Source organism: Aquila chrysaetos, chromosome 10, assembly GCF_900496995.4.
Source record: "Aquila chrysaetos chrysaetos chromosome 10, bAquChr1.4, whole genome shotgun sequence".
NCBI lineage: Eukaryota > Metazoa > Chordata > Aves > Accipitriformes > Accipitridae > Aquila > Aquila chrysaetos.
In genome coordinates, this window is record NC_044013.1 from 9,075,065 (window position 1) to 9,085,968 (window position 10,904).

At 41.5% G+C, this 10,904-nt stretch overlaps 2 protein-coding genes across 6 annotated transcripts in view; both read left to right on the plus strand.

Moving 5' to 3' along the window:
• Positions 1 to 2,036, plus strand: part of PIK3CA (phosphatidylinositol-4,5-bisphosphate 3-kinase catalytic subunit alpha) — a 50,968-nt gene extending 48,932 nt beyond the window's left edge. Inside the window, exons 22-23 of one of the 2 annotated variants that reach the window (XR_005933424.1) lie at positions 1,086 to 1,216; positions 1,653 to 2,036. The gene's annotated coding sequence lies outside the window, so the exon portion shown is untranslated. Of the gene's footprint in view, positions 1 to 1,085 lie in introns of both variants that reach the window. The other variant, XR_005933422.1, reaches the window with a different exon arrangement.
• ZNF639 (zinc finger protein 639) lies at positions 1,658 to 10,890 on the plus strand. 4 transcript variants are annotated; one of them, XM_041126860.1, is made up of 7 exons: positions 1,658 to 1,733; positions 2,322 to 2,466; positions 4,021 to 4,124; positions 4,532 to 4,599; positions 5,184 to 5,291; positions 6,157 to 6,294; positions 6,573 to 10,890. In XM_041126860.1, exons 4-7 carry the CDS (start codon positions 4,542 to 4,544, stop codon positions 7,718 to 7,720), a joined length of 1,452 nt encoding a protein of 483 aa, XP_040982794.1. In that variant the 5' UTR covers positions 1,658 to 1,733; positions 2,322 to 2,466; positions 4,021 to 4,124; positions 4,532 to 4,541; the 3' UTR covers positions 7,721 to 10,890. The 4 variants fall into 4 exon arrangements, with proteins under 4 accessions (XP_040982794.1, XP_029884398.1, XP_029884399.1 ...); XM_030028538.2 differs by lacking the exons at positions 1,658 to 1,733; positions 2,322 to 2,466 and adding an exon at positions 2,624 to 2,700; XM_041126861.1 differs by lacking the exons at positions 1,658 to 1,733; positions 2,322 to 2,466 and adding an exon at positions 3,255 to 3,426.
• The last annotated feature ends 14 nt before the right edge of the window (positions 10,891 to 10,904 follow it).

A 10,904-nucleotide genomic window follows, 5' to 3' on the forward strand; every position in this document is an offset into this window, starting at 1 on the left:
CTACACATTTTTGTCCCTGGTCAATTCTGTTTCAGATCACCACTGTCTAGCTTTGAGAAAGGGCTATGTTCCAGCAGGTGCTCAGTCTGCACTGGATCAAACTCCAGAATAAAAGGTGGACATTATTATCCTTACATTTGTTTTGAAGGTCAAGCTGAGCTCTAGTCTGGAGAGAGCAAATCAAAGTATGGCTAGTGATTTGGTTTTTTTTTTGAAGTAGCTAGTTTGGTAACCTGAACTAACAGGTTAAATTTCTGTTTATTACAGCGTAAGGTGAGTTATACCTCTTCTGGTAACTATGAAATGGTTATGAGTGCTTACTGCCTTGTTTTAAATGCACAGGATGGTTCAGGGAAAGGGGATCATCAGTTCTTGTTCAAATGCAAATTTTAGACTTTACTGCCATTACCATGGTGTCTAAGTCTCGATCCCTAAAGCATTAAAAAATTATGGAAAACTTGCAAAATAATGCTGGTGAAACAGAGGAATGATTTGCGATGTGGGCAGTTTGCTTTAGCACGGGAATCTCAATGATCTCTCCTGATTTTATGCTCGGAAGTCAGTCTGGTTTCCAACCTGCATCGGAAAGGCTTGATCCAAAATCTGAACCCATGTAACAAAAGAGCAAGAAAACTGATGCTAGGCATGATACCTCAGATAACCTCCTATATGTCCTCTTAAACGCTAGCAAATCTACCTTCAGCAAAGGCTATTATCATGAGCTATGCTTAACTGCTTTCATTGAAGAAAGGGTTTACTTCATTCTTCTTTTGGTAAGGATGCATCCCGGCTAACTGAAATGAGCTTCATCTGTGTTGCCAATTTAAACAATAAGGTGAATATCACATGGGCTTTTCTGTATTTCCAGTTGGAATGGGTTCTGAGTGATTAAAACCGGACCCAGAGCTGTCTGAACATCCCAAGCACGTGGTGGTTTAGAAAATGAGACTCATTTAGACTTCTCTGTCTAAAGCATTGATGCCACTGTTTGATACCTGTGACTTTGAATTGGATCTGCGACTTCAAAAGGAATCCTCCTCAGATTTTTTCTTTCACTCAAAGTCTTGTCTCTTTATCTGACATAGGTGGTGTTGGGCTGTGCTGCTTTGTGTGGAGAAGAAATCAATCAACAGGTAGAGAAGATGTATTGTGCTTTGGCTAGCCTCAGTTTGTCTCACCAAGCAGGACTGAATTCCAAGTAAAGGGTTGGGTTTCGGTGGGTGGTTGTGTGTGTTTTGTTTTTTTGTTTTTTTTTTTTAATCTTTCCTTGGCAAATTACGGATTTTAAGTTCTTATTACTGCCCTCTGCTGGGAACTGGGGAAAGTGCTTTTTTGGAATGCTTGCATGGAAAACATTTTAGTGAATAGAGGGAGAAATATATGGGCATCCACCCATTTGGGTGGCTGTAGCCAAATTATAAGAACTTTAACACAAGCTGTCCTGGAGCAACGTCAGCTCCTGTGGCTGGAATAAACAGCAGAGAACAAACTGAACTGGGCTGCCAGGATCTTGTTTGAATGGTAATTCAGCTCAGGAGATAATAGATATAACCACATTTATTTCATTTCTGAGGGCTCAGCAGTGTGCCTTCAAAAGGATACCTTTAGTTGTATTCATGCTGCTTACCATCAAAACTTCTGTGTGATCATAGGATGAAGCTCTTTCTGTGTGGCTCTAACCAAATCACATAACCCTAAAGACACGTTTCCGACTTTCAGGACAAAGCCTAAAGGTAGGATATTATAAATGGAGTAAGTCCAGTCTCAACTCCCAACTAATGAATAAAACTGAGGTCAAAAGTAGGGTAAAATTTCTTTTTTTTACTAATCTGTGGAGCAACAACATTAGGGATGTTGTGGATTCTCTGCTAATTAAAAGCTTGATCTTAAAATTAGGTAACTTCAGGCTAAGCCAGCGCAGAAGAGCTCAATGACTGAAATGCTTGGTAAAATTCCATGATCTGTTTTAAGTTATCAAAGTGACTGTAATGGTCTCCTTTGTGTCTTCAAAATAAATGACTTGTATTTCAAAACAATAAGATGCTGTTTGAAATATTCTGTTTTGTGGAGAAATATAACTTCCTGCTTTTTCCTGTGGCATTAAAAAAAAAGTGAAGTGAGCAAAAAGGGGCATTCTTTTGTGGTTATAAATGTGCAAAATTTTGCACAAAAGGGGAAAGCTGCTTATTTTAATTCTCCAGCCCTTCTTTTACTGATTCTCCTATGCAGCAGCTTTCAGGGACAGCTTCTACGTGGAGACAAAAAATGAAATTTGTGCTTTTTGAGGTTCTGGCTTTGACATGACCCTCTCCCTCGTGTAGAATACGACCCCGTGTGTGTGCGGTGATGGCACCCGCCTGCCCTCTCTGAAGTGAGATGACGTGCTGCCCGATGCCTGACAAGCCCTGGACAAAGCCTGTGCTGGTGAACTTCTCCGAGCAGTTAGTGGGCGGCGGTGGGATGACGGTATCGCGTGTAAATTAAAAGAGAAATTAAAGGTTTGGTCTCCGTGTGTCCGCCGCCCCCCCCCCCCCGCCGCCCGCGGTTGCCATGGCGACGGGCGGGGGTCAGGAGGCGCCGGCGCGGCCCCCAGGGGGCGCCGTATCGGCGGCCGCCGCTGGCCCCGCCCCGCCCCTTCCCCCGCGGGGAGCGCCGCGTCCGACGGCGACAGCGGGCCCGTCGCTGGGCGCGGAGCGGAAGGTGAGTCCCGGCGGCGAGATAGGAGGGGAGCGGCCGCCGGCGTCGCCCGCAGCCGCGGGGAAGCCCCGTGGCTCCGCCGCCGCCCGCCTCCCTCCAGCCTTTCACCCCCGCCGGGCGCGGCCCGCCTGCCGCTGACCGTCGCCTCGCCCCCGCCCCCCCCCCCCCCACCCCCCTCGCCCCGGCGCCATTCGAAGCGCGAACCCGCGCCCGCCGCCCTGAGGCGAGAGCCCGGCCCGCCGCCCCTCGTCCCCCGCGAAAGGGGCGAGAAATGACTCACGCTCCGCAGCGCGCTGGGGCCCGCGCCTCTCCCCGCGCTCAGGCGGGGCCGGGCCCGCGGCGATCCCCGCTGGCGGCCCCGGGCCGGGCCCTCTCCCCGCCGCCGGAGCGCGGCCGCGGCCTCGCCCCTGCCCGCGGCTCCGCGGCTCCGCGCCTCGCCGCGGCCGCCTCCGGGGCGGAGCGGCGCCTTTGCCGCGCTCCCGCCCGCCGTTCCCCGCTCCGGCCGCCGCGCAGGCCGCGGCCGGCTCGGCGGAGGCTCTGGGGGGGGGCCGGGGATCTCGAGTTTTAGGGCCTTTACGAGGCTTTGCCATAACCGCGCGGAGCAGCTGCGAGAGACGTACCGGGAAAGCCGCTGGGGAAGAGGAACGGGCGTTACTGGCCCGGGGGCCGGTCCGCGGGGAAGAGGTTGAGCCGCGTTAACTGGGATAAAACTTGCCGTCTCAGTGTAACGTAGGTTCTTCCCTCGCAGCCAGAAAGAGCGATGAGGCCATCCGATACTTCTAGACTACGATATAATGCTAAAACCCGTGTTATTCCCATGTTATTCTCCCCTTAAAATAAAACTTTAATTCAAACAAGTTATTTCATCTCATGAGAACAGCCTTTACTTGATGAGGGGCCTTTTTTCCCTGCTTTCATCTGTGGTGGGTGGCATTGGCTTTAGAAGATCCTGGAAGTGCCCTAGCATTACGGTAAACCACATCAGATTCCATGTTCGCGGCCCTTTCTTCTTCACAACTCTTTGGGCCAATACATAGCTCAAGTATTTTTGGTGTCGTCTCCAAATATTTTTCTGTTGTCAGGAGCTGCTAAGTGCAGCGAAAGCTAACTAACTTGGGACAAAAGGAAAATAAATGCTCTAATGCATCTACCTTACTAATTTTGATACTCTAAACCAAAATTAATACCAACTTTTTATGTTGTTTTCTAGCTTCAATTTCCATAGCTTCATTCTTTGTAGTGCTTGTGTATCTGATTCTTCTTTTTTATTTTTTTATTTTGTGCTCAAGTTTTAAAGTGTTTTAAAATGCTGTCACTCCATAGATGAAAATCTTCTCGAGCTGATGTATTCGCTACGTTTGGAAGCTGTACAGTCATCAGCTGCTTAGCTCCTCTGCTTGCTGATACTGAAGAGTCTAGGATTTTTGGTAAGAGAGCATGACTTTCGTTGGTATTTTCAGCATTAAAACTTTATCTGAAGGACTCTGCCACAGAACATCTGGTCTCTGACCAAAGGCAATAGGGTGCTGGAGAACTGCCTCGTAGGTTACACTGAGTACTTGAGTGCCTGGAGTCCTGACCTGTCTGTCTTTATGGTGAACCTTCTTTTGTTCCAGGGCAGGAATATGAAACTCGACTTCAGCAGTTGTGTGTATTTAATGCGTTCTTAACTGTAACAAAAGGGGCTAGGGGGCAAGAAAGGGCAGTAGGAAAAAGCCTCTTGTATTTAATGTGTGGGTTTTCAAATGTTGGTATTGTTTCATGAAGTCATGAAAGATAAACTAGATACAAACAAGTGTAATTCTTGAATATTTTCACTTTGCAATTAATTTAGAGTATTCAAAATGAATGAACATCCAAAAAAGAGGAAAAGGAAGACTCTACATCCTTCTCGATATTCAGGTCAGTCTAGAGCTTGAGTTATGTACGCTTTAGTAAGTTTATTTTTTCTCAGAATAATTGCTTTATGAGAAGGGACCACATGTGCTAATACATGGAAAATCAGTCACATAAAAGGGTGGGATAAGAAGTCTTGTCTGAATGTATTGAATGCCCACTCTGCATGCTCTGTTGTTAAGCCACTTTCAGTCAATGTATATGAATGGTTTTGTTCTGTACTCCCTGCAGAAGGGGAAACTTGCTCAAGCTACAAAATGAAGACGATTCTACTAACACACAAGGGGAGGAATTTTGTAAAAGTTGGGATGGGGGTATCCAGAAGTGTTCAGCACTGAACGAACTGTGCTCCTGTCACTGTCTTCAGTGGGAGCAGAGTTTGCTAACGATTGTATCTGATACTCCAAACTTCAGGGCAGCAGCTGAAAGTTGTAAATCACAATAGGAATGTTATCAGGCCAGCATAGAATTCTCCAAACACAAGAAGTAAAAATGTGGCCAGTGAAGAGAATTTTGGTGAACCTTAAATACATCTGTAGCTACATCGGTATGTTAGTGTTAAAACTTACTTTTTTTGTTTTGTTTTTTAGATTCTTCAGGTGCAAGCAAATACATAGACAACAGTGGAATTTTTTCTGACCACTGCTATAGCGTCTGTTCTATGAAACAGCCAGATATAAAGTTTTCTGAAAACAGAGGTAAGACTACGTTTTGGGGTCTTGTTCTGCAATTCTTTACTAAGTGTGTCATGCTCCTATTCATAGAAGTAAATAGAATACAAAATAAGGAGTGGGTGACTTCTGAGCATTGTTGTGATCTGATATGCCTTAGACTGGTGGAAGGTTATTTAATTGTTAAAATCGAAAGACAATTTTCAATGTAGAAACAATGATAACAAAAAGATCCTTCAATTTTACAACATTCATAAAGATGATTAGACTTCTTTATCTAAATATCCACTAGGTAGGTAATGTAAAGCTGATGTAAATAATCTAAGATTTCAAATGGAATTTACCAGCAATTACATTGAACTGTACTTGTACTTGCGGAAAACAAAATGCTTTTTTATACAACATCCACTAGTGGATGTAAAGTTTAGCAGAGCAAATGTGGGGATGGATTTTTATTATATTTCTTTTTTTTTCACTCTAATAAATTAGCCAGCAATCCTCCAGAAGTCTTAGAAAGTATTATACTTTAAAATGTGATGTCCAGAAATATTTGAGAATATTTTTTAAAATTGTGTTTTTCAAACATAAAGTTTTATTTAAGGGTTTTAGTTTTTTTTCCCAGTATAATGAATTGACTATTTTTTTCTGAAATTTTAAAGACAGAGTTGCCATCTTTTGAATTCTTTTGTTGTCTTCTGTATCTGTGGAAATAATTTCTCAGGTATTTATGTTACTTTCTTTAATGTAGGTTATGATGTGATTAGTATATAAAGATAAATTTATGCAACTAGAATAGGTAAATAGTAAATAAGATCTATGGTTAAATCAAAGAATCACGATGATGCTAGTATGGACAATTGATGACAAGAAAATCCTTCTTTTATCTTTGCAGCTAGATTCCACAGTCCTGTGCAGAGCCTAGACACAGATGATGATGGGAGTCCAGTGCATGCTGGGACTTCTCAGTGGAGCAGTTCACATTCAAACGTTGTGGGGTTGCACTATGCAGACCTTAAAAAGAAGGATAAAGGTAAAGGTCAACGTGTATTTGCAGCTTAAGTGCTGGGAAGCTGGAGAGCATGGCTGCTGGCTTTTAATGTAACTTTTTTGCTTTGACAGAAGAGGTGAAGGATTTGTAGTTTACGTTATTTATTTGTTAGTTAAGTATAAAACATAGTCTGGCTGGGGAAAAGTAAGTGCTTTTTATATTTATAAGCTGCTACAAGTAACTGAAAAGTTAAATATGGTCCCAGGTGTTTTGCAGGGGTTTTTTAACCTTTTGCTTTTATTACCTATTTCTTCCTGCAGATAAAGGTACTAATAATGGAATGTGCAGAGACTTATGTGATTCACCTATATTCAGTGACAGCCCTACAGAAGAAGAGAAACCTCTAGATATTCAAACTGTAGAAATTTCTACAACAGAAGTGAATGCTGTGGAAGTTCACGATATAGAAACACAAACTGTGTCACCTGAGAAGCTGGAAGCTGAGGACCTAGAGGAAATCCCTCTGGAAACCTGTAAAATCTTTGAGAAGAACCAGGCTTTGAATATCACAGCTCAACAGAAATGGCCTTTGCTGAGAGCCAACAGCAGTGGCTTATACAAGTGTGAGCTCTGTGAGTTTAATAGCAAGTACTTTTCTGATTTAAAGCAGCACATGATCCTGAAGCACAAGACATGTGCAGACACTCATGTCTGTAAAGTTTGTAAAGAAAGCTTCTCCAGCAAAGTGCAGCTCATTGAACATGTGAAACTACACGAGGAGGATCCGTACATCTGTAAATACTGTGACTACAAAACAGTGATATTTGAGAATCTGAGTCAGCACATAGCAGACACTCACTTCAATGACCACCTTTATTGGTGTGAGCAGTGCGACATGCAGTTCTCCTCGAGCAGTGAGTTGTACCTGCACTTCCAGGAACACAGCTGTGACGAGCAGTATTTGTGTCAGTTCTGTGAGCATGAAACAAATGATCCAGAAGATCTGCATAGCCATGTGGTGAATGAACATGCATGTCGACTGATAGAGTTAAGCGACAGCTATAATAACAAGGAGCGTGGACAGTACAGTCTCATAAACAAAATCAGTTTTGACAAATGCAAAAACTTCTTTGTATGCCAAGTGTGCGGCTTTAGGAGCAGGCTGCATACGAATGTCAACAGGCACGTAGCTATTGAACACACCAAAATATTCCCTCATGTTTGTGATGACTGTGGGAAGGGCTTTTCAGGTATGTTGGAATATTGCAAGCATTTAAGCTCTCATTTATCTGAAGGGATTTATTTGTGTCAATACTGTGAATATTCAACAGGACAGATTGAAGACCTTAAAACTCACTTGGATTTCAGGCATTCAGCAGATTTGCCTCATAAATGTACTGATTGTTTAATGAGGTTTGGAAATGAAAAAGATCTTTTAAGTCATCTTCAGATACATGAGACAGCGTGATTACTTTCTTTCCCTGTAATCAATTTGTTAGAATTCGAATTAACTTCCAGTCACTGAAATGTGATATTAAATACAATTTTATCAGCAACTGTACAATTCTAATGTTTTCATCTTTATATCGGCAAAGCATGTACAACAACTTGGTGTTGTGAATTTCCTTACCTAGGAGTTTCAGTAGGAATAATCACATTTACAGTGTGATGGATCAGATTTTGGGGGGAGGGGCAGTGGGAGTAGTTGCATGTTGTGATAGCAGTTCTGATGGTCATCCCGCACTTTCACATCTAATGTACAAGACCAGCTCTCTGGAGTTTAAAAAGGGACAAAGAGAAAGCCAACATCTAGTTCCACACTTAAGTAACACCATACTGATCTCAATTACATATCCAGCTCATGTTACCCTCTGGCAGCAGGTCACTTGCGCTGATGTTTAGCAAATTGCACCAGCCTGCCAAAGATAAGGGTGTTCCAAAAATTCCCAAGCATGGACATCTCCAAATTCACATACCAGCCTGTGTTTCCCACCTCATACTCTTGATAAGCTTTTAAAATTGCCCTGTACCTATCCGACCTCGTTGTTCACTTTCTTTGTTCAGTGTTTAATTTCAACTCCTGTCTGTGGGACTATCCAACAACCCTCTCTTACGCACACTTACTACAGACCTCGCACATGATTTTTGTCTCCTTTATTTACCTTAATTTCCTATCTTTTAAAGCACCAAGGAGACACCCATTGCTTGTGCGTAAATTGGGTCATGTTTTAAGGAGTATTTGTAAGGGAATTTTGAAAGTGATCCGGCTGAGAATGTACAAGTATGATTTTTCTTATCTAAAATCCTAATTTAGCTCTCGCTGAAATGATGTATGTCACCAACCTCATTTAGAGCAAGCCTCTATTAGTCTATCATTATATTATTATAATTATGTATATTTATAATTAGCTTTCCACCACGGGTAATTTGAGGAACGTTATTTTAATTCTGTACATTTTAAACTTCTGTATACTGGCTTAAAACACTGGTACAGTACAAAAATTTTATTAACTTTAATCACTTTCAAATGGTTTCACGCATCTGTTCAGATTAGATAGTGCTGTCCTGCCATTATAATCATTAGAAGTGAATTTTTACAATTCATTCTGTAGCTGTATTTCTGAGTGGATACTTGGACAGATAAAAATAAGGGTGAGGTCATTTAGATTGTGCTAGTTATCAGGGTGAATTTACCCATAAATTAGTGGTGGAATTTACATTTCTTTCTGCATCGGTTGTAAATTTGTAATGTAAGATTGTCTAATGCAAGCTTTGTATAGATAAAATGTATAAAACATTTCTTGATCAGTGAGATTTGGTGTTGTCAGCTTCAAGGCATGAAAGGGTCTTTGCATTTGATTTTTAAAGCTAAGGATAAAAATTGGCTGAATATAGTCAGTTTATGGAAGTTCTAATTTCTAGAGAATTATTTCTGGAAAGTCTGCTATGAACCAGTTAGAGTCTGTTTCTTTGAAGGAGGCAAGACCATTTTCATAATTTCAAAATGCTGTTTTACTACTAAATCTTCCGTGTAGTCATTGAAAAGGGCAACCTGATGGTGTCCTGACTGTATTTTATTAGTCTGTTGTATAGAGAATGACAATGTCTGTGGTAGAATTGCTGATTTCCTATTTTGAACACATTCATCCTGGCTGGCTTAAAATGGTAGCAATAATATAGGTAACAAAACACTAATCAGAATTATTTTATATATGGAAAGCTAATTTTGTTCATATGGGTACAACTGAGAGGGTGGAATGCTGATTCTCTTAAAACCCTGCTCTTGGTGACAACACACAGGTGGAATGGCACAGTTGAGCTCTGGAGAGAAAGCCACTCCGGAGGGAATTGACAAGAAATAGAAGCCATTAAAAAAAAAAAAAAAAAAAAAAAAAAAAAAAAAGTAAGTGGGCTTAAGAAGTGTGCATGTTTGTATAGACCATTGTTGTGTCTCGTACAGGAAAGGTGTTCTCTTGTAAAAGCAGAGAGCCCTGTGATACAGAAAACTTGCTTGTTGACTCCTGCGTAACTTCAGGTCTATCTTTGAGTTATTTCTAATCTAAACTGGGAATGAAAAGAATACCCCATAGGAATGTTATGAAGCCAAATCATTCCTAACTAAAATGGACCCCACAGTGTCTAATTGGGAAGTACATACATTGTCTTAGGTTGGATTTTATAAACAAGGGACTAATGTTAGTATTTTAGTATCTGTCAGAAAGTAAATGGAAATGTACAGGAGTAGCTCGGCATATTTTACCTTGGCAGAAGCACAAGTAGGGTATCAGCTTCCACATGATCAGCATGCTAAAACAAGAAAGATACCAAGTAGTAGAAAAAACAGGTAATGGGTGGAGTCTGTCTAGAGGTTGGAAGGCCAAAAGGAATGACTGTACATGCCAAGAACAGTATGTTTTTCCCATCGAAGGGAAGACAAGAGTTTGGTTTACTTTATGTGAAGCCCGTTAAGTGGAAAGTCAGTGCTCTGACATTGCTGCACTGAGGTGAACTGAGAGCACGTGAATGCAGCTGGTCTGATACTGCCAGGGACTTCAGTCTTCTTTAACCCTATAGCTTGAGCAATTCACCTCAGTCTTGAATGACAGAAATTAACTGTAGTAATCAGAAGTATGCCAGATTTTTTTTTCTCTGCACTACTCAATATATATCAAATTCAGTTGTTCATTGTTCATTACACTGCTACCTGCAAGGTTAACCTACTTCAGGAACAGCATTCTAACTGGAAGCTATACAAAATCGCAAGATTGGTTTGGGAAGTAATTTGTGTTTGATTCTCTGCTTTTCAGACTTTCGAGCCTTTAGGCTAGATGTGTGTCGTGTATTTCAGCTTCCTGGATCATGTTTGTTATTGAACAAAAGAACATTTTTATATGAAAGATTGTGTTGACTTCACACAAAATTTAATCTGGCCAATTATTGTAAGAAAATACAGCCAAGTAGTAATTCTCAAATGTGTTCTCTATAATGCTTGTTCAAGTGTCATTGAATTTCATTGTGGTTGTTCTCATTTTCTTACACTCTCGTATCAAATGTATAAATTATCAGTGCTTTTTAACTCTTGAAAGTACTTAGCGTTTGTCATTTTAGCTGACTGATTAAACCACGGTGCTGACAGTACGCAGGAGTCCAAA

What these genes read in the sequence shown, in the direction of transcription:
- ZNF639 (XM_041126860.1), top strand. Translation starts at nt 4,542, where the DNA reads ATGAATGAACATCCAAAAAAGAGGAAAAGGAAGACTCTACATCCTTCT. An exon ending in AAAGTTTTCTGAAAACAGAG is followed by an intron (nt 5,292 to 6,156) that starts GTAAGACTACGT and finishes TTATCTTTGCAG; the next exon opens with CTAGATTCCACAGTCCTGTG. An exon ending in CCTTAAAAAGAAGGATAAAG is followed by an intron (nt 6,295 to 6,572) that starts GTAAAGGTCAAC and finishes TTCTTCCTGCAG; the next exon opens with ATAAAGGTACTAATAATGGA.